This window comes from Zosterops lateralis (genome assembly GCF_965231275.1).
Source record: "Zosterops lateralis genome assembly, chromosome: 18".
Taxonomy (NCBI): domain Eukaryota; kingdom Metazoa; phylum Chordata; class Aves; order Passeriformes; family Zosteropidae; genus Zosterops; species Zosterops lateralis.
The window spans coordinates 7,562,034-7,585,828 of NC_139778.1; the positions used below are offsets into that span (position 1 = coordinate 7,562,034).

Consider the following 23,795-nt stretch of genomic DNA (forward strand, 5'->3'; position numbering starts at 1 on the left):
ACCAATTGACTGGAACTGGAAAGGACAGCTGACATAAGTGAACTCTTTGTCAAAGAGCTCAGCCACTTGGCAGGGAAGTTAGAAACACTACATTATTCCAGCCTTGCACAGAGGTTACCACCAAATACATTGGGTGTGCTGCCACTCAGTAAGTTTGATGACGTCCCACTGCTCAGAGCTGCTTGTTTAATTTTGAAGACGCAGGGTTCAGCAGGAAAATCTCACATGAATTAGCAGAATAAAGCTTTAATGAAAATAGATTTACAACCCTCAGGAGAAAAGCTGCCGTTTTGCAGGTTTTGAAGGATTTAATGCTTTGGCTGAGTGTGATAAGGTGGTGTCACTGCAGAGCCTGAGCAAGATGCAAAATGTGTCCCTGCCAGTGGATTTCTTCTGCCAGTGGATTCCTCCTGCTTGGGAGCTCGTCCCAGTGAAAGCTTTCTGTCCCCTTCCATCCTGTCCACCCCAGTGCAGCCCAGTGTGCCATGGCAGAGCCTGCTGCCCCTGCTGTTTGCCAGGCTGGCCTCGGTGGGCTGTGCCAGGGCCACGCTCACCTGCCAGGCAGCTGGACAGCACTTACAGGTTCTTTATATAATACACTCATATGTGCAGTCCATAAAGAAAACTGCCTTTCAAAATGTGAAGACATACAAAAATACACAAAAATACATGTGTCCATAGTGTTCAATCTGTGTCCTCGGGGAACACCCCAAAGGGAAGGCCCTGACCATCATACCCACGGAAGCTGTCCCCGTCCAGGCACCAGGCTAATGTCACACACACTTAACGGCACCACCGCCGAGACCCCGCCTCACCCGGGAGCGCCCGGAGCGCACCTGCAGGGCAGGGATGTCCCCGGGAGCCGCCGTGACCCCCCGAGCCCGCTGTACCGGCCCCGCAGGCCCGGCGGGGCGCGGCGGGGCCCGGCCGCGGGGCGGAGCGGGGCGGGCCGGAGCGGGGCCGTGCCCGGCCGGGGCTTGTGCCCGCCCGGCCGCCGCCGGAGGGGCCGCCGGGGATGGCGGGGCCGCCGGAGCTGGAGGGAGCGGCGGGGATGACGGGGCCGCCGGAGCTGGAGGAGTCGTTATCGCGGCGCTTCTCGGACGAGCAGTTTAGGGCCGCCTGCCGGGAGCTGGACCAGCCGGCGCCGGCCGCGGCGGGGCCCTGGCAGCTCCAGGTGGAAACCATGGGCGTGCGGATCTACCGGCTCTACCATGAGGTGCGCGGGCGCCGGCAGCGCGGCCCGGGGCGGCCGGGGACGGGGACCGGGGGCGGTGGGTGCCAGAGGCGGTGGGCTGTGGGTGATGGGGGCCGTGGTGCCGGGGGCCGTGGGTGGCGGGGACGGGGATCGGGGGTTGTGGGGGACGGGCACGGGGGCCATGGGTGACCGTGGGTGACGGGGGAGGTGGATGATGGAGGCTGTGGGTGACGGGGGCGGCGGGCTGTGGGTGACTGTGGGTGCTGGAGGCCGTGAGTGACGGCGGCCGTGGGTGACGGTGGGCGCCGGGGGCGGTGGTGACGGGGGCCGTGGGTGATGGGGGCCGTGGTGACGGGGACGGGGGCGGTGATGATGAGGACGGTGGCTGTGGTTACGGGGACGCGGGGCCCGCACGACCCCCCCGCAGCCGCCAGTTCCCCTCACAGGCCCGGGCTCGGTTTCTCCCGGCTCACAGAAAGCAGCTTTCCGGGTAATGCCATTAAGCGCTGATGGGAAAGCTGCTGGGCCGCAGTGACCGTGCCGGGGAACCGGGCTGGTGAGCAGCCGGATGGTGAATGCCCAGCGTGTTCCGTGCACCACCCTCCCGAGCCCCTCGGAGGGGTTTGTGGTGGAGGGAGAGAGTCCCTAAACACTCGCTGCCGAGCCCCGCCCGTGGCACAGCATCCTGCTCTCCAGGGGCCTCCCCTCTTCCTGCCGCTCTCCAGAAATCCCTTCACACCCTTCGCCCTCTAAAATCAGGAGGTAGTTCAGAAAGGGTCGGAATGAATTTTTCTCCCCTTTTGGGAGGGACTAACTTCTTTAAAGAACTTCAGTAGTTTAGGATCTGGCTTGTGATTGACAGTGTTTCCATTCTGAAACAGATTTATTATTCAATACTGACTTCTAAATCCATATATAAATACCCATATGCTATTTTTTTAAACTGAATGACCATAGTTTCCTCTCAACCCCTTCTGGACTTCATGCTGTTCTTTGCATGACAATTTTGTATTTGTATTCTGAGAAATCATTTCAGACATGGTAATGTTAGAAAAAACCAGCAAGCATATAGGGTTGTGCTAAAGGCATGATGGGGTGGGGAAAGCCTCTTTAAATCACTTCATAGACCTTGGAATTGTGAAAAACGAGGTTCACTTTCTTGGTAAATTAAAAAAAAAATAGGTTTAATACAAAATAAGCCAATTGGAAGACAGAAAATGAAGCAAAGGATTGATGGCCAGGTGACTTGACATCCAGCCAAGAGCATGGCCTGCTATTTCAGAGACATTCTTTAAATACATTTTCTATGGCATCAGTCTGTTAATATTCATAAATCATAAATGTATATTCAAACTTTTCCACAAAACTAGTTTCCATATTCCAGGAACTGTTTTGCATGGCCCCTCCTTGGCTCCACCATTTTAGAGCATGCGTATTTCTTGGCTATGTCCTCATTATCACCTCCAGCCTGGACTTGGACTTGGTCCCCACTTCCCCCAGACGGTTGGTGTTGATAGTTGGGATGTCAGCAGCAGAGTCCTCATCATATGTTCGCTGATGGGATGTTACCCCAGCCAAACAGGCCCTTCAATTACAAGCATAACTATGTATCAGCTATCCCACTACCTTGTCTAAGTTTTGCTAATAGCAGAAATAAAAACTATATTCTAACAGCAAAGTTGTTATACGTACAGCATTCATCTTAATGTTTGCGAAAAGCCAACTTTATAATATACATTTATAACAGAATTTTCTTCAGTGATAACTAGTCCCTGTTTACAGTGCGGATGTGGTGACTGGCAGTGATAAGACGAGGCAAGGCAGGGGTGCCTGCCAGGTATCCATGCAGGAATTAGTGTGTTGATGGAGTGCAGGGTGCTGGAGTGTTCCTGCTGGAGTGGATGAAGTAGAGGCTTTAGGATCAGAGCTCAACCCAGACCTGTAAATGCATCATGTGGTGAATGAATGCAAAGGAGCTTTGGGAAGCTGGAGGCTGGATTTAGCCAGGCAAACAGGACCCAGGAAACTGTGGCTTACTGCAGTGGCTGTACTGCTGTTGTATGAATGGCAGGTGGTGAAATGGAAAGTAGCTCAGGTTTCTCCTCCTCATCCTCTCATGCTTTTATACAGAAGGACTGTAGAGCTAAAAGGAGTAGTTGAAACCAAAAAACCCATTTACAGGTGTCTGTCTGTTTTTTAAATGTAGTGTATGATGTCCCTAGTTTAGTCTGGATGGACAGACTACATAGGATGCAAGTGACTTTTCAAGTACAATCTTCTGATTTTCCTGGGAAATATATCTCCTGTTTTGTCTTTCAGTTGCTTTAGATTGCTACAAGAGAAGATGAATGAAGTCTAGAAGAAGGGTTAAAGTTGTTTGAAGTTGTTACTGGAAAAATCAGCTTTTAGCACTTACTAAACTGCAACTCCCCGGTAGCAACAGGAGTCGAGGAAGCTGAAAGCAGCAATTTTTCTTCCTGTTGCTTTCTCTTTTTGCCTTGTCTTTCCACCTTCTCTGCAGGCTGCAGAAATAAATCTGAGCCTTCCTGCTCAGTGCTGTATTCCATCCAAGCTGATTGACTCTCCTGATGACAGGCCTCAGAAAAACTGAAACATTTCTCTCTTGTTTTAACTTTCTTACTGTAAATTGCTGTTCTTCTTGTGAGAATATAAATGTTGATGCCTCTTATAAAGATGATGAGTGCATGGGGTTACACAGGTGTTGAATAGTTCAGGTTTGAAGCTGGTAATTGGGGAAGATGAATAGCTTAAGTTTCTTGCTCACAATCTTCATCTAGAGTTGATTTGTGAAGGTGAGGAAAAGAAGAAAATTCATCTAATCACTAACAGAATGTTGTATAATCCTTTCCTTGGGAATGCTTGGATTTTGTTTCTACACTGTATCTTTGAAGTACTCTCATTGCTTTAATTTAGTCCTGAACTGGTACTAACAATGGTCCAAACATTGCTCTATAGGCACAGATGGAATTACCATATGTTGAAAGTAACATTAAAACAGGAGATATCCTGCACCACACCCCTTTCTGAAAGAAAATAGCTGATAAATATTCAAGGCAGATATAAGAGTGCATTGTATGTAAGCATGGATGTTGTAAAGCATTCTTTCTAAAGTATCCCAGCCGGATGTATAAGCATAACTAACTTGCCACAAGAATTTAATCCTTCTGGTAAACCTCAGTGTGGGGAGGATTTAGTCCACACTGACCACTGGAGATGAAAAGGGGACTGTATTTGTGAAGAAACATGCTCCTTCTAGAACTCCTGGTGAATTAAAAGGATGCTGGTGTAAGGGAAGGAACAGCCATTGTGCAGGGAGGGCAGGTCACAGGTCAGCCTGGCTGGATTTAAACTTTCATGTATAGATCAAAAAGTAGAGAGGTTAAAGACTGAATCTTGCATTGTTTTTTTTTGAACACTTGCTTTCACAGCTCTTGAGCATATTTGTAGTTTGTGCCCCACCTAACTTCCTTCAGCTGTTCTCCATGATGCAGAGTTCCTCCCTTTCCTGTGTGACTTTTCCTCCTCATTACGTTTCCACAGCAATCGGGACTTTATGAATATAAAATCTTTGGTGGTCTTGCTGACGTTCCCCCAAAATTGTGTGCAGATGTCTACATGGACTTGGATTTCAGAAAGGAGTGGGATCAATATGTTAAAGGTAAGCTCATCTAGGCAGTGTAAAAGCAAGCTGGAGTCCACGTTGATTGTTTCCACTAAAACTTTCCTCAAAGGTTTTTTGAAGTTACTGCCTCCAAAGACTTTGGGTCAGAGTTAAACATCCTTTGGGATAAGGTTGCTCTCTGCAAACACACAACTAAACTCTGATATGGAATCACTAATGTCTCAACATTTATCTTTCCTCTGGAATAAATTCTTTGCATATTGGTTAAAGCATATGATTGGCATCATGCTTATGCTGGAGCACCTTGTAACTTCTAGTTGTGATGCTTAGGTTAAATTTTAGTAAATGTCTTGGGGAGAAATTGAGGTGGTACCTTTTGTGCATCTTTGCATATGGCAGTGGAGCATCATAGAATGACAGGTTGGAAGGGACTTCTGTGATCATCTGGTCCAAACTTCCTTTGTGAGAGCACAGTCAAGACAAGAAGGCCCAGCACCCTGTTCAGCTGAGTCTTAAAATTTGCCCTTGGGGAGATTATTTCAAAGGCTGATTGTTCTCATTGTGAAAATTTTTCCTGAGGCTTCCACCAGTTTGATGCATGATGGAATATCTTTTCCTGAAAGCATTGGTTGTTCTTGGCACCTTTTACAGTCAGGAATGGGTGTATTGAGAGAATATGTGGTAACTTCAGGCTTTTACAGAGAAAGGAATAACTGATTTCGTTAAGTTTATTTAATGTTGTCTTTGAAAAAGGGCATTGAACCTGAATATCCATATGGTGTCAAAACAAGTCAGCATTAACAAGGTAAGGGTTCAGCTGATGTAGACATCCAGTAATCCATTTATTTTAAAGATAAAAAGGAGAGCCTTTTCTTTTTAAGCCTGTGCTTGAAGTCAGAGCAGGTCAGTAAAACTGAAAAGTGATCAAAGTATTTTGCTGAACAAAGAGCAATGTTCAGCAAAACCAAAGACTTGTTAAATGCTGTGCTTGTTAGGTTTAGGACAGCTCCACTGTGAATCATTGCTGATAATGCCAGTGGCTGTATTGATACAGAGACCCATAAATTTAACTCATGTAAGTCTTGGTCAAATTTAAGGAGTAGTGTCTTCATTAAGAAGTGTTAATTGTCAAAATGGTCAGTAGCTTTCTTGTAGCAAATGCCATTTTGCCATTAATGAAACAAAGAGCCAGAGTGGGACTCAGCATTATTATACCAGATGTAAAAATACTCTGTTGAGCTACTTCAGTAGTCTTTAAGTGTATTTAGGAGAAATGAATGCTTCTTAAATAAACACTTTTTTTTTTTTTTTTTTTTAATTCCTTCATAGAGAAAAGAAAGGAAGCTGCTGGGGGAAGCTACACCCTTAAACTAAAAACTAGATAATGTTGCAGAGCTGACATTTATATCCTTGCTGACTATGGTCTGTTCATCTGTTAATTTATACTTGTGCTGGTGCTTTAAGTCCAGCATTTCACAGAAATTAACTCTTAAAAGGCATAAATATAATGTAATACTTTCCTTCCTATTTAAAAATTGACACAAGCCCACCCATTTTTTAGGATGGGACATACAATGAAATAATGCTAGCCAATGTTTTAAATGTAACCCAGTTCAGCCTGGGCTTTTTCTTGCACATTTAGGAAGAAACCCCAGAAAACTTCCATTGAGAGCCTTGCTCTTGGTGTTACTGTTTGTATTCCTTGGTGCTCTTACAGCCATACAAGTGGCAGTCCAAAGGAGAGTTCTCTGCTGAACTGCTGGCTGGCATTGAAATAAAAACCTGACCTGAGCAGAAGTAGCTGCCTTTTTAGCTGGAAAGGCAACTGCTCCTGAATGCTTCCAAATACCTACAAGATGTGGACATCCTGAGGGCTGGTTTGTGCTGCAGCTGCCAATCCAGCAGGGAAGTTGTGACTAAACTGTAGTGACTGAGGTACCACATGCTTCTGTGGCATGATGCAAAATGGTGCCTGCACAATACTGAAACCTGCTGCTCCTGATGGCAACACCTTCCTGACTGAGATCAGACTTGCGAACAAGTTAACATAATAACTTGACTGTTGGAGCAGTAGGTGCTGCTATGCCTATTACGGAAAGAATGGACTTGTGATCTCTTGTAGTGATGCTAAATGAAATCAGATTATTGTTTAAAATGCACTGTAATCTGCTTGAAGTGAATGCGGGTGGGATGTGGTTTACCTATTGTATAGGTAAGAGGTAGCTAATAACAGTTGTGTTGGGGTGTTTAAAACAGTTTCGTGGTGCCTGTGAAAAAGAAAATCTCTGTGGTTAGAAGTGAAAGTAAAGTGAATAACCCAATGCTCCAGTGACCTCTGGTGGAAAACATAAATGTTGTGGGTTATTACAGCACCAGGTGCATCCAGCAGTGCTCCAGCTGGAGAAAAGGAGAAGCTGTTTCTGTGGGTGACAGCTGATCTGCAGGGCATACCAACAGAGGCCTCGTTTGGAATATATTATATAGGGAAAGAATCTCCCATCTGGGGCACTGTTCTTGCCTTAGCAATGAGATTATCAGTTTATTCTGGCTTCACTTTCAAAAACATGGCTCTGGAGGATGTACAGTACCTCAGACACAAGTCTGCTCTAAAGGAAGGCTAGGCCACACTAACTGTTAAGGTGAACCACCTTTCTGGATCACACTCCTCTTTACTGCTGGACCTGAGCCAACAAGAGTTCACCCTGGCTCAGCCCCATGGCTTGTCAGCTCCATTGCCCTCATTGATGAACTGTACATAGGTTTTCGAGCTCAATTATGTGTGTTGAATAGAACTAATTTTTCTCCTTCATACCAGACCACTCTCGGACTGAGTCACTGCCATGTTTTAGGCACTATTCTTAGGTTACTTTTTTTTCCATGTTCTGCTGCCTTCTGATATGAGTCTTCAGGCAGGCTGAAGGTGGTGTAATGAAGGCTCATAAACTGCTCAAGATTCTACTTTGCTGTTGCATGTATATACTGCTGTGAAATTCCTGACAGCTTTTCCAAATTTCATTAATCCCTCATGTAAGATGTCTTCAGATATCTTTCTGTATGAAGGTGTCTTTCTGTAGAAAGCTGAACTCACCCTAGTTCCATGTTAACTCAGTATAATTTACAAGAGTAATGACATGCCTGTGAAAAAGCACATTGTACTTGTGCAGAACTTACATTTGTGCAGACCATGCACAGGTGAGGAAGAAGGTTTGAGATGGAAAGGCTTTGAATGAGAAAACTTTTGGAAAAGGAACTTGACTCTGCTTCCCCAGAATTGTTCTGCTTTTATGTTCTGGGGTTGTTTTTTTTTTTTTTGTTTTGGGGTGGGAGTTTTTTTGTTTGTTTGGGGTTTTTTTGTTTGGGTTTCCCCCCCGCCCCCAATTAATCCAATAGCCACAGAAAAAGAGGCCACCTATTTTTGTATATTTGATTCCTGAACAATCCTGGTACAGAACTTCTTAATGTCTCTTACTGGTAAAATTCTACATGCATATCAGTTTTGACATCAGGGTTGCATGTAAAATGTATTCATGTCAGAAATCTGAGCAGTTCTTGAAGCCATCTATATTTCTGTTGCAGTAGAAATTAAAAATATCTAATAATCTTCTTTCATCCATAGAACTGTATGAGGAAACATATGATGGTGAAAAAGTGATCTACTGGGAAGTGAAGTACCCTTTTCCTCTCTCAAACAGAGATGTATCCTTTTAAGTTTTTGTTCCCCTTGCAGTTTTTGCCCCTTGGTCATCCAGGAATCCCAGCAATGAACTGATTCCATCACTGCTGCACTGATCTAAGATCTTGCAGTCCTCATGTCCCATGAGTATATATGGCACGAAGAGGAGTGTGGGTGTCCCTTCCCACACAGAGCTAGAGCTCACATAGCTGAATTACTGCTCTGCAGGATTGAATCCTGTAGGGACATGAGAAATAACATGAAGGAGCTGCTGTTTGTGATGGAATTCACTTGTCAACTCCTCATCCCTCAAACTGACATTGTTTTGACATGCCTCCTCAACTCGCAGTGCAGTATGTCTATATTCGGGAATGCCGGGAGATGGATGTGGATGGGAGGAAGATCTGGGTTGTGTTAGCAAAGAGTGTGGCTGTTCCTCAGTGCCCTGAAAAGCCTGGTATTATCAGAGTTAAAAGCTATAAACAAAGCCTGGTAATTGAAAGTGATGGCAAGGCTGGATGTAAAGGTAAGAGGTCGAGAAAAAGTGTGACAAGTCATGTAGCCAGGGAATGTCTGTATTAGCAAAACACACAAAGAGGGGGACTGGAAATTTTAAGCCAAGGGTTACTTTAAAATGAATCAAACCTTTGGAAATGTCCAGTGCACTGCACTACTATGAAAAATCTTTTTATTTAGCAGTTGGGCTGGGTGGTTAAGAATAGTCTACTGACCACTTCCTTCTGCCCTCCCATCCCACCACCAGTCTGTACTTCTTTTCCTGCCAGACACTTCAACTGTGGGAGACTCTGCTGCAATTTTCTTAATTCAGCAATGATTCAAGTATTGTGTTTGACAGATGTATAAATTAAAGGGTTTGCTGAGAGCTTGACTCCTGTCTGAGATTAGTCTTTTAAAGACAGTCTTATTTTATAAGACAGGGTGCCAAAAAATGGTTTGCAATAATCTAAATTTCTGCTGTGGCTCTGTCAGCTTCCCAGAGGTAACCAGGAATGCCTGTATTTACTTCACATTTCACTTCAGGACAAGTAGATTTTTTGTGCAGAATTTAGAGTAGAACTGTTGTAGTTGGTGCTCCAGTCATGCACACTGAGAGCTTCTGTCACAGTATGTTAGAGCTGAGTCTTAGGTCTGGTAACTTCTCTCTCCTCTCTAGTCTATATGTACTATTTTGATAATCCTGGTGGCAACATTCCATCTTGGCTGGTCAACTGGGCTGCCAAGGTAAGGAAAGGTTACATACAATGATCTTTGGCTAATCTGTTTGAAACAATAAATTCACTGCATTCATACCCATCTTCTATGTGTCGAGCAGAATTAATTTTTTTTCAAGCATTTATCAGCCTTCCCAGCTTTTACACAGTCCCATATTTACAGTCTCACTATTGTATGCTCTCAAGTCAGTAGTCTTAATTAATTTACTTATATTAATTCCTGTCAAATTCCTTCAGTTTGTCAACCAGGCAGGTAAATTCCTGCAGCAAACCCCAAATAATCTGTGTTTCAGAGCATATATGAATAGCCTCAAGTCAAGCAAACTTTCAGTAATGCAGTTTGTTCCCAAAGTATTCAAGGAATGGGTGGATGCTGTGTATCAGATCTTAGACTTGTATCTAGACAATTGTATATTAGATCTTAGAACTGTGTCTGTTTGAAGGCCTTGATCTATATAATGGGAATTCTCATTTTGCTTATAGCTTTTATTGATTTCATTATGCAAGGATAACTTGTCTGCCTTTCTCTTTACAGAGTGGTGTGCCTGCTTTCCTGAAGGATATACAAAAAGCTTGCCTTAATTATTCAAAGAGCACATAGGTGTTGAAATTGATCTTAATTGTTTAATTCCTAGATCTCTGCTCTTACAGGAGCAGCTGCTACATATTACACTGGCTAAAATCTACCTCTAATATTAGAAAGAATTTTATTTTAGTTGAGTTATGCCTTGAGTTTTATTAGATTTTTTTTCCATCTCCAACTGAAGAGCTGGGCACTGGCAAGGTAACACCAACATCATCTGCAGCTTTTGAAAGTACTCGAATTTAGCCTTGTTCCCCATGCTTTGCTTATGCTGGTTGTCAGGTGTCATCTAGAGGAGTTGTGTGATGGATACGTTACATCCTTGCACAAGAGGCAACAATCTTACTAGAAAAATGTCTCAACTTGGGCTGCAGATTGTCTGTATGTGTTACACCTTTGTTACCTTGCAGGGTGGCTTCCTCCTGAAACTCAGTAATGGGACTTGCATTGCATAGGAGGAAATGCTTTTGCTACCCAAGTTTGTCATTCTTAAACTCTCTGCCTGATATAAACCTAAAAAATGCTGGGGGATGAGGTAAATTACTAGAAATACACAGTAGGAACTGGAAGTCTGTGATGCTAAGTTCCCTTAAATCCAGATATAAAATGATCAAGCCTAAAGCCTTGCATTCACAACTCCACACTTCTGTATGAAAAGTAAAAACCCTTAGCTGTGTCCAGCTAGAAGAAGAAGGAGGAAGTGACTTCTTGCATGTCTGATTTAAGGGGAACAAGTTTTATCTTCAGAGTCAGTAGCCTTACCTATAAGGCAGTTTAGATATCAACTTGAAACTGGAAGTAATTTTATACTGGGTGTCTGTCACTGAATGTGGATGAGTTTGATGTGGAACTCGGGCTTGCTTACATTTTTAAATTTCATGCTGATATAAAGAATGGATGGTGATGCACTAAAAGCTTAACTGAGCAAGAAATTAAATTTCCAGCACCATTTTTAGCGGGGGAGGGAGGCATAAAAGAATAAGAGAATTCTCAGGGATTTAAAATATTCTACATTGTTCCTAAATCTAATCCTGTTTCTGAATAAGTCTGGTAATGGAGTAGCTTTGTCTTGTTAAAAAAAATAAACAATTGAAATTATTGCCTTTATACCTTGTGTGAATATTTGCTTCCAATAAATCATTATTTTGTCCATGTAGTGTTCTTGTTCTGTCTCCTGGGTTTAAGAGTGCCATGCTGGGCAGGTCACAAGTGATTGAGCTGATACCGTGAGCTGCCTTATTTTTAAAGGATTTTGAAAGAATAAATTGGATTAGAACTAAGCAGGATTCTTGTGTTCTGCCAGCAATTCAGGCATTTTTCAATGTCTTTAACTTGGAGACTGTCACTGGATTGAATATTACAGTGTAACACAACATGATATAACAAAACTTTAAAAGGGGACCATCTGAGGATAGATACTTCCTGGAACAATGATGCAAACTAATTAATTTCCAGTTCTTTCTGAACAAAACTGACGTCTGTGCCCCAATAATCCAAAACTTACCTGTAATTGTAAACCTACCTTAAATTTTGAGTTAAAATGTTTACAAGCAATGTGTACCTAGTGAGCTGAGTATGTGCACAGAGATGAATCATGTACAAAAGAGGTCATTTTTTATTGTTTTTCTCCAGACAATCTATAATTTTGTTTAGTCTTTAAGGAAATGAAAGCAGGAGAAAGACTGAAAGTGTTTTATAATCGCGAATTCACTTTGTCTTAGTTACTTGTCACCAAGACAGAGTATCCATGTGTGTGCAGTGTGCTGAGACACCGTCTGAGAGTTCAGGAGGCTGAATGGCTCCATTGTCAGTCCAGCTGAAAATCTGTTTTCCTACAGACCCCGCTCTGAGTGTGTAGAATACACAGTCTTTGCTCACATATCCATACTGAAACCCTTGCACAGGCAGCTTCTTGTGCTCTACACAACTTTCTAAATTAAAACACATTGGACTAAACTACAGATGCTAAAACCAGCTTTTCCACTGTTTACAAACAACTAAGCAATGATGTGAGATGAAAGCAACATCAGATCTTGCCTTTAGTTCCCTATGGGTTTTTAAAGTAACATAAATATGCCGTGACACTTCAGTTTAGATCTGGGTTACTACACCCATCTTGTATTACTAGGGAAGAAAAGTTCCACCTTTGTGTCAGCTTCGTATCTAAATGGAAGATTGTGACTAATAAGAGTTGGTTTTTTCAGTCTTTGGATGTAAAGACATTCTTAAGTCATTCTTCATCTATGGAAGAAACCCATAAGAATTAATCATGCTATTCCTAGAATGACAAGTTTTGGATTGAAGAAATTCTACACCGCATAAGGCCAAGTGTTCCCTCTGTGCTGTACATACTGTGACCAAAAGCCTGCTGTGAAGTCACAAGGCTCACTGCATTTCTGCCTGAGCATATCTTGGAAGATTTTAAGTCTGTAGCTGTTTCAGTCACTCAGAGCCATGGGGGATTTGCCTTTTATTATTCCTGGTGCATAGACATGTCTTGCAAAGCATGATATAAATTGTGTGTAATTGCCTGGAAATGGATATTTCATATTCAGCTGCAACTTGGAATTATAGTTTAAGAGTGCATTTTAAATATTATTTTTATTGAGACCAGGCTACTGCTGTGCATTTTAAAGTTAATATGTTTTCTCAGCATGGAAGCCATATAATCTATTTGTACATTTGAGTGGATCTCACAAGAGGTCAAAATTGCCTGGCCAACCATTTACCCTGTGAAAGGCTTATGATGCTGTTCAACTATTCAAATTAAAACAAACAGTAGGAACATGCCTTCAGCAGGAAATTACTGTGACACTAGAAGGGCCTATTGTCTCAGGGTGAGAGGTGGGTATGTGAAAGAATACATCGCCTTCCACTTGTTTTTTTCTTGTAACATGGGAATAAACTGACCCTTGATAACATTTAAGGTGGGGCTCTAGGAACCATGAAATTGAGAGCATTACCACTGAATTCATTGCAATGACAGGCATTTAGAAAAATAACTTTTAAATCCATTTGAAACAAGTTAGAGAATAATAATCTGAGGATCTTTTAAGGTCTTTCAGGAAAGACAGGCCTAGAAGTACCTGCCAGTTCACCAGTTCACCAAATGCAGTTACAGACATCACATAAGTCCTTCCCTTGTGAAACATAGAGTATGTTTCACAATTTTGTGCTTAACCCATCCTTTCTTTCAGACTTGTAATTCTGTGTGCTCAATACCTTTGCCAGTAAGTTTGTTGTGAAAATGTGACTTGTGTAGAGAACTTGTATTTTGCCCTTCATCTTTTTTTTTTTTTTTTTAATGGCCAGTAGATAATCAGAATATTTTATGCCAAAATAAAGTGGTGGGGTTTTTTGTTTTGTTTTGTGGGTTTTTTTTGTTTTGTTTTGTTTGTTTGTTTGTTTGTTTTTGTTTTGTTTTGTTTTGTTTTTTTTCTCAGTGTTGATAATCAGCAATGAAACAAGTTGCTTTGAGAGACTGAAATCTCTGGTTTTGGAGATACTCAAAGCTGAGGTGGACCAGGCCCTGGGCAATTTATCTGACCTAGAAATTAGAGCCAGCTTCAAATTTGATGCTACTCTAGTCTGTGGGTTTGACTGGAAGATGAGATTATGCCACATGTCCCTTCCAAGCTGAATTATTACAAGATCTTCAATATTAATAAATTTAGGAGATTACAGTGTGAATCCTGAGAAGGCAGCATTATTTTCTTTCCAAATGCTGTTATTTAACAGACCAACTTCAACTGAGATCCAATGAGATGCACAAGTGTATGGAAAACCTACAATCAAGATCTGTATTAGAAACAGATACATAGACATTTTTGACGAAAAACTTACTGTAGGCTGCTTTATTGCTTTGGTTTCTTATTTTAACTAAAATTATTGGTATGAGGTGGGTGAGAAATCTGGGAAATTTAAATTAAATGAAGGCAGATCCTGAATCTTTGTTAATGAAACAATATAATAATAAGCACTGTATTACATTATATCAGCAATAACATGAGTGAGTGAAAGCATGGTGACTAAGTTTGGGAAAGGACAGCAAGAGCAGAAAAACTGAGGCTGAGCTGCACATTCCCAGAAACGTTACTGGTGCCATTTGTTACTGTTCATTTCCTGCTGCATCCAGCAGCTGCAGATCATATCTGAAAGGTTAAAAGCTGGGAAAGGGCCAACTGGGCAAGGCTGAGATGTAATCAAAAGAGAAGATGAAATGCAGATTTGGAATAGCTAAGCATTCCATGATGACTCTGTAACTATCAAGGCAGTATTTTTGAAGACAGCACGCTAAGCCAAACAGCACTCTATACATGGTGAGACTCTCTTCTTGTCAGATGGGAATATATATATTCAATCACATTTAATTAAAATTAAACTCATATTAAACTCATATTTACTGTCAGTAAGTAGACTCTTCTTCTCCAGATCTGGTGCTTATTACCAGCCCAATTCAATATTTAGCAACAGAAGAACAAATCTTTGTGTTGATCCCATAGTGAACTTTCCTCTCCCAGCCCAATGACGGACATTTCCAATGGACATTTACTGCTGAATACAATGTCCTTTACTGTCACATGTCTTCCCCTTTCCCTTCCCCTTTCAATACTGTGTCAACATTTGGGATGAGCCCAAATCCCAGTGTGTGATCTGACCTTCTGACATCGTAGCCCACTGAGCTACCAACCTGGCCCTGCTTCCTGCTCCAGAGAGTGCATAAACATCACTCTCAAGGATTATCTTCTGCCCAGCTATTATTTTTATGTCTGTTGCTGCTTGTGCATTTTAATGTATGTAATGTATTATAAAAATCTTGCATGGGTTCTTGGTTGCCTTCACAAAATATGTATTTGGATCTGTGGATCTGTGTTTATGTGGGAATAGGAATTATGTCTTTTGGAATTTGTAACTGTTGAAATAAAGGAAAATGAGGGGAAAGAATAAAAACTGGACTGAAAAGACAGTAGTAAATGTGAAATTATGTTGGTCAGTGTTAAGCAGGGCAAGAGCTGAAAACAGACTATGTTTTTTTAAAAAAATTATGTAATAAACTATATTCAGTATATTTTATAATAAAGTCTTCTATTTAAACAACAGGGCAGTTTTTCAGAGCAATAGTCTCTTTTTTCATTTAGCAGAGACATATTTTGAAATATGCAAATTGCATGCAAATTGGTTTTCTGGGCGAAATAATGAAGGAACACAAATGTCTGCCAGAGTCCCAGGAAATGGGACTGTCTTCTCATTTGTAAAGCTGCAAAACTGTATTAGTTTAGCTCAGTGGTGCTAATGGAAACATCAAATTCTAAGGGATTTCTAGATAAAATAGCTTCAACTTTTGCTGTTTCCTGTTTTCTCCTGATATTTTGAAAGGTAAAAAAAAAGAATAATCTGCATTGCTCCACCCTTGCCTTGCACAGATGTTCCAACTCAAATACTATTTTGCTTGAGAGTAAGCTTGTGCTTACAGCTGCAAACAAGGAGAAAAACAAAAAACGTTCCTTTTTAACTCCTCAGAATGGGAGTTGCAGTAAAACACCTTCAGTGGTTTCCCAGCAGAGATCAAAGGAATGAAATCCCAGTGGGCTTGGACAGTGGGGTCTATTTTTGGTAGTGAAACATCCACAGAGTTCCTCTGCTTTACTGGGGATATCAGAGGAAATTGCAAATGCTGTAGAAGCTTATTCTGATGTCACAGGCTTTTGGGTGGGTTAAAAGGACAAATACTGAGCTTTTCACTTTGGATTCATCTCTGTTTATCAAGCAAAATTGTGTTTTGTCTACCTCACCTACATTGTCCCTGAAACAACAATTACTTTTTTTCAAGTACTGGGGAACTCTGTAATTTGATAGACTACATGAACAAATAAATTCTAATTTTTCACTTGGTTTTAAAACATACATTAAAAATAGTTATTGGGTTTGTTTCAAATGCAAATACAAAATATTTAAGCTTCTCCCTCCTAATTTTCCTCCCACTTTTCAATTATTAATTACTAAAAATAAAGTGGAGCTAGAGAAAGACGTTAAGAAAGGTATAGCAGCGAGGAAAACAAATCTTCAGATTTGGGCAGAAAATGGGCACAGTGCTCCAATTGTCATTGAAAAATGAAAAAATTAGTATTTTTACTTTTGCAAAATAATTTAACATTTTTCAACTACTATCAACATTTTCCACTGCTGCAGAGTAGTTAATACTCTGGTTAAAACAGAGGCAAAGTATTAAACCTGCAGAAGCAAATATCCCCCTCCTCCTCTCACAGCTGTGTGGCATGGGCAGCACTTGAGACTCATCCCCTCTCACACTGCTTAAAGAATTTTAACACTGGCTCTGCTCCATATCTCTGCTTCTGTGAAAAACAAGCTTCACTTTTTCGGTAATAAGAGATAGATTTAATAAAAAAGTTAAGACAATTAGGAGATAAAAAAGCAAAGTACAACTGGCTGGGTAACTCAGCACTCAGCCAAGTCCACACTGCTATATCAGAGACATTCGTTAAATACTCTTCTATTGCATCAGTTTGATGAATATTCATATTTTTCTATAAACTAGTTTTCATATTCCAGGAACTATTTTGCATGGTCCTTCTTTGGGTCTGCCTTTTTAGAGCATTTGTGTATCTGGGCTGTGTTTTCATTATTGCTTTCAGCTTGGGTTTTGGTCTATGCTTTTTTCAGATGGGAGATGCTGATAGTTGGTGTATCAATAGCAGAATCATCTTTACATGTTCACTGGGTGTTATCCCAACCAAACAGACAGCTTAAGCATAATATATCAACTACTACCACTATGCCTAATTTTCTTTACTAAAAGCAGAAATAAAAAAATTATATCATATATCCTTACCACAACGTTATTAATCATATAGCACACATCTTGCGAAAAGCCAATTTTATAATATACATTTATAACACTTCCCTCTGAGCAGATCCTTTAGAAGGATCTTGCCTCTTTTCCCCTGGATGGATTCTGCCCATGATGAAGAGTGGCTGCACTGTCCAGGTACAGAAATATCCATCTCTTCAAAGTGTTGATGATGCTGCCTCATAAAGGAGTAAATTCAGAATGAGGTGGAACACCAGTTTGGGAACTGCAGGATAGAAATAAATATATGTAGTGTTATCCTAAATTTGGCTTTGGTAGTTACCCAGAGAGATGACCATGTCTGCACAGGGAATATGATCGTTACTTAATGCACTTCAGGCAGCAGATAGTGATAATTTGAGGATGCTGACAAACAAAACTGCTGTGTTCTGATCCACTGGGTGATGTTCTAAATTGGCAGCCTCGTTGTCTTACTTCATGACCTTGTATCCGCCAGCCTGGTGAGTCAGCAGGATCAGTGACTCTGGAATGTGGCACAGGGGAAGGAAAGCAATAATACCCCAGCACAGAAAGGCATGCATGGGAAGTAACTGAGGGCAAAGCAGCACCTGGAAAAGGGCAGTAAATAGAGCTTAGTAGTGAGGAAAGACTACAGGAAACTGGGTGCCCAAGCACAGGAGAGCCAGGAAGGAATATCAAAGCATTTTCAAAGGGCCAGAGGTACCCTGTGACAAACAAGGGCATCACCGGGCACACAGTGCTCACTGATCTGTGCAGGGAAAACAGGAGAAATTTAGACAGAGCATCTCTTTTTTTTTATCTGAGAAGTCGCATCAGCATTTGGTTTCCTTTTTCCTGATGCTTTCCTGATGTTTCATGTAGCTTTGGAAAAACACTAGAAAAAAATTGAAAAAAACAAATTTTATTTAGGTATTAAAAAACAAGTGTTTTCCTAATTCATGCTATTCAGAGACTAAAGTACATCTCTAACACTTCTGTATATGAAAAAATTGTGCAATCTGGCCATCACTGAAGAAAACACTGAGGCAGACTCTGAGTTGGGACTATCAGTTTCTCACTCAGGTTTATGTGGGAATCATCCAATAAGAAGTAAATTCTGGTGCAAATATTACATAATTTTTACCCTGCAGTTTTACTGTCTCAGTGAATTGAATCAGAAACCTCAATGCAGTACCTTTAAAATCTCATTAAATCCCTCCTTACTCCAACATAGATGTGCATACACAAAACACATCCCATGTAATCATAGGCATCTTTGAATATTTGTTTACTGACTCCCTAGGACTGGAAAAATGCTTGAAAACCAAGTACACCCTGAGATCTGGCATCTGGAAGTTTTAAGTCTCCCCCAAATAATGAAACTCAGCAAAATTATGAACTGCCAACCTTGTTCTTAGAGATATTAATTACAGTCTGCAACTGCCTGCACAGGGTGAAGTCCTGCACTAAGACAGTGGGAGCTTTGCTTTGGCTTTCACCTGCCCAGGCTTTTTTCAGTTCCTGTTCACTTCCAGTATGACAAAAAAACCATAATTTTTCTATATTCTGATTTTTTCCGGGTCACCATGAGAACAGGGAAGCACACAATTTTGTGCTTTTGTTTACTAATAAAAACACAATGGATGAAAATGCCGTTTTGTCTTTTAAATGTCTACCTGGTAACATCTTTTGGATTATTAGTCAAAACTGCCTATATGAATGTAAAATATTTCTTCTGCTCCTTCTCAAATTTAAAATTAGACAGTTTCAGAGAGGCCCATTCTAACACAAATTAAGAAAATGCAAAATCCCTGACATTATATCTGTAACTGGCTGCCCTCTACTTTCTTTTAAAATACATCCAATTTGCATATAATTCATTGTGATCTAAGGTTTTTAAATTAAAAATGTTTTATTAAAATTAGGGCCCAAACCAAATCTGCTTAGGCTGTGGACATTCAATGACATAAATCTTTCAAAGTGCCTGTACTTTTACAGGCAAATTTTTAGAAGAATAGAACTAGATGGATTAAAAGCTTGGAAATTTTGCTAATCCCATTTAGGTTTGGAAATCCAGACTTTGGATTCAGCAGGGCTGAATGAGACTATTCACTCAATTCTATTACTAATTTACCATATCCCTGTAAAGGTTAACTTAATGTTTGTGTGCTTTTTACACCATCTTTCATATGGGTCTAATTACTGTGCAGAAGATTGATCATTTCAAGGAATGAGGATAGTCCAAAATATAATTCATTGAAGTCTCTAACAGTTTGCTGTTTCTAACTGAGACTTACAGCGTATAGTATCACCAATATCTCACACTGATGCCCCTTTTTGTCCATCAATAACTTGGCTCAAAGGATGGATTCTGGCATTAATGCCTTCACTTGAGAAGAACAGGGTCTCTCATTCTCTCAAATATATTTAAACATAACATTGTATGTCACCACATAGCTCATGGCACCAGCATATAAAGGTTTGCCTCTGAAGAGATTTATGCTGTGAGGACCCTATCTGTGAGAAGTTAGAAGAAAATAATTGTAGGGGCTCACTGGTTCTGTTGATAAAATATTGGTTCTGCCTGAAGGAGCGGGGGTAATGAAGTGCAAAGAACAGGATAGAATCTCATCATGGCTGAAATGAAAGAATTATCTCTAGTAATTGCAATGAAAACTTGCTTTCATTAGTTTATCTTGATGTGTTTTCATCAACAAGTGCATTATTTACGTGCCAAAGACAGAATATGAGAAAGTGCTTCACTCAGCCAAAGGCAGAACAAGTGAAACTCAAGTTTTCTGAATCAGCCACTACAAAACCATGCAAGACACTTTGGCTTTCTCATTGAATAAACAGCATATGCTGAACTCTACAGTGCTTCTTTGGGTTCAACTTCACTCAAGACCATCTAAGTTCACTCATACAAACCTTTATTAGTCAGAACTTTGCCTCAGCAAAGAAGCCTGCTCAGTCCACAATCAAGAGGTGCTTTGGGGAAAACAAGAGACAAACTTTTCTCTTTGATAAAATGGCTTGGATATTCCTGAAATCATAGCTCCATCTTCCATCTATCATCTCAATATCAGTAGGTTACCAGCAGGAGCTTCTGCAGGGAAACCAGGCAAGTGTTTAACAGCTCACAGACTGTTCCACATCTGTCTTGGACAATAAGAACAGAGCTTCTTGTGCAATTACCTCAATTCACACCCAAAGAAACACCCCCAATGTAAGACCAACTGAACATACCTTTTTGTACACTGTCCTTGACATCATTTACATTTATCTTCTATTCAGTGCAATTTCGTGATGGCAGATTTGTCTAAACGTGACCGGCATAAAGCACTTTGATTTTGCTGCTGTCTGAACTAACAATACCTACAGTTTTCTTGGCAGACACAAAAGGAGCTGGATCAGGTGGCCCTTGCTGGGGAGGGGACTGTCTGCAGGCTGAGAAATGTGGGCATCTCAGACCAGCTTCAGACTGGTGACCGAAACAAGCTCAGAGAAGAAATATATTTGTATTTTGCACCAAAGTTTCCCTTTCCCGGGCCGGATCAGCAGTGTCCGGAGGGGATGGTTTTCCGGGAAGTGCAATATGGCACTGCCCTCTAGTGCTGCGTGCCAGACCCAGCATCGGCCGGACAGCTCAAACACAGAATTGTGTTACAACACCAGGAAGCATTAGATTAAAAGATTACATTTCCTATCTGCTGCTCCCTGTATCTTAGAGTTCTGTGGAGTAATGTGATGACTTTTGGTCAGACCCTGTGATCTGTTTGCTGCTTATACGCAGTAAAATAACACTGCAACAGTGAAAAATTCCAAAATCAGGGAAGAGGCATGAAAGAAACTATGTTAAGAAAGTGGGACAACATCAGAGGAGAGGGGTTGTTCAGTGAACCAATAATCCCCAGGCAGGGTAGGATTGTCTCTGTTAAATAAAACCCCCAGAACTCTCAGGTGGCTTACAGACGGTTTTCCATCAAGGTTTTCCTGAGATCATATGGGAAAAATTTGTCAACATTCAAGACTAAGGCAATTGCTTGGTCAAAATTTAGTCTCTCAACTCATAATGAAAAGAATTATAATTAAAGTTTTGCTTTATGAGACCAGCTTCTGGATGCTGATGAAACACTTGGTGGGAAATGATTCTGAACCACAAAAAAAAGGGCTGCCAAAAGAAAAACACATTGGAACTGCACAGACTCTGAGTACAGTTAGGTAGGATGTGACTAAAATAACTCAGGCTGTCAGCACTGAGTATATCATGTTTATTGATGGCTGTAGTTGTTACTGCTGCAGTAGGAGGAGAATTGAAATTAAACAAAAATATTCATGCTGAAACAGTTCAAAACTTGATTGAAAACTTTTTCAGAGTCCACGAGACCTTTGATTTGAATTTTGGGCCAGTACTTCAAAATGTGTAAAGAGAACTTCAAGCGTGGCTCAAAACTGGCATGAACAGGAGAGCTAAAATATCTGCAGGAGAAGACTCATGAAAAAGTCTTTTCTGCATTTTTCTCGTTTAAAACCCATTACTTTTTCTCCAGATAGAGATGCTGCTCAGGAACTGGAAAGGTTAGAATAAATATTCACTTAATTTGAACAGCTGAAGAAAATCTCCGTGAGCTATAGTGTTCTTTTTAAAGTATATTCTATAACAAGGTGATAAATTGAATGTGAACAGCGTGAGCACCATTCAACATCCAATGAAATCTTTAAGTGTTTTCTTTTGACTTCAGTAGTCACCTGTCCAAGCCCTGAAGGCAAAATTGTAAGTTTAAATTAAAATCTAAAAAATTTTAAGGATTCAAAGTTTTTTTTGTTTTTTTGTTTTCAAGCACAGCTTAAAGTAAAAATGAAACAAATGACATTTTCTCTCATGTCTTTATTGTGGATCAAACCCATGGGTTCTCATTTACAATTTCCTTTTTACTGAAGCAACTGCATAGTTACTTCATGGTTTGTCCACCAAGATAAGTAGTTTGATAAATTCTGTATCATACCAAAACATGATATTGTAAAACTGCTTTCTTTTATTGACAAGGGATGAAATGCTGCTGCCAAATGCAATCACTCATATTTTTGTAAGACATTTGTGACAATTTCTTAGTATAATGTTTTATGTAAATGTAATGTAATTTATGTCTTCATTTCTCTCTTTGGTGAAAGCACACCATAAGAAGGAATGTTTTTTGTAATTTTTTTCCAGTTAATTGAATTACATAGCTTGCAACTAGAGTAGGAATAGTCCTTCAGAGTTATTTCTAGGAGAGCACAGAGGAAAGCAACACATTGTCATATTTCAAAGTAAATCTTTTTCTATTTTTAAACACTTCTACCTTGCAATATGCAAGAACCCTACAATAAGATCTGGCCAAATACACTTTGGCCCAACTTCACCCTATAGTACATGAAATGCTAAAAACTGCAAGATCCAAGTCAAATTTGTAACATTTGTTTCTTGAATTTAATAAAAACGCCAAACAGGAGTGCTGGTGAGATCTGCAACAGCCCTCTGGTGTTACAAGAAGCAGATTACAGATCAAATCTTCATTTCCTTTTGCCCTCTATTGGGCTAACATTTTATGGTCTTTATAAAACACCAGAAGCAGTGGAATGCTGTCATTTTGCACTGTTGTGTGTAAAAAGAGCCCAGAATCAATCCTGTGTTGGATTTACTGTTCAGCCTGAGAGTCATCCTCACTGCTGCAATGATTGCAGGAACCATTTACCTCTGTGTTATCATCACAGGATATTGCAGTGATGTACCTATAAATGATCTTCTTGAGCAAAGGCCTGCAAGCCTGACTGCTCCCTCCCCTTTCTGGTCCCTCTCCCATCTCTGTGTATATTCAAATCATCACTCAGGCTCTTCTGATAAATTTTCCAGCATCAGTGTCAGTCCCAGCATCTGCCAGAGATGGATGACCAATAACATTGGCTGGGAATGAGCTTTTTATTACTGGAATTCCTTGTGCAGTGCAGACCCATTCAGTCAATAACTCAAGCCAGGCATACAAATCTCCTGGCTTGGCAAAGAGTTCATCTTCCCTCGAGCTACCAAAGACTGAAAAGAGCGCCTAAAAACCTGACCATTGGCTGATTCTTTAATTTGCAATGTACATAACGCCAGAGAAATAGCAAATGGAGTTTTTCCCACTGAAGAAAAACTGTTTGTTTTTTCTAAGCTGCAATCAAAACAGGCTTGATGGGGGCATTAGTACAAGAATATTGCTTTCAAATCAAAAGTTTTCCTATTGTTGCAACCATAGCAATGGAAGAAGAAACTGAGTGCAAGTTAGGGAGTTATTAATGATGGATCTGGAGTTGGTTTTATTCTGTGATCTTAATGAGATGTGTGATCCCAGAAGGGAGGCTGGTGAAGCATGTAGAAAACAGCCCCCTTCACAAATTAGACTTAGTTAAAATCAGCTTCTAGAAAAGATTGAGTCAGACAAATTCACAAAGTTAAGGCCATTCCATCAAGGAAACAGAACACAAATATTCAATTCCTGAATAAGCAGCACTACTCTACTGATCCATCCTATGTCCTCTTTAGAAAGAACAACATCTTTCCTCTGCAGTAACTGATGTCATATAAACTTGGCAACACAATGGTAACTGCAGGAGGTGATCC

At 40.7% G+C, this 23,795-nt stretch overlaps 1 protein-coding gene across 2 annotated transcripts; it reads left to right on the top strand.

Moving 5' to 3' along the window:
• The first annotated feature begins 1,003 nt into the window (after positions 1–1,003).
• Positions 1,004–11,482, top strand: PCTP (phosphatidylcholine transfer protein). 2 transcript variants are annotated; one of them, XM_083874570.1, is made up of 6 exons: positions 1,004–1,216; positions 4,757–4,874; positions 8,455–8,534; positions 8,866–9,037; positions 9,686–9,753; positions 10,279–11,482. In XM_083874570.1, the coding sequence occupies exons 1-6, from the start codon at positions 1,016–1,018 to the stop codon at positions 10,342–10,344; spliced, it is 705 nt and encodes a 234-aa protein (XP_083730696.1). In that variant the 5' UTR covers positions 1,004–1,015; the 3' UTR covers positions 10,345–11,482. The 2 variants fall into 2 exon arrangements, with proteins under 2 accessions (XP_083730696.1, XP_083730697.1); XM_083874571.1 differs by lacking the exon at positions 9,686–9,753.
• The last annotated feature ends 12,313 nt before the right edge of the window (positions 11,483–23,795 follow it).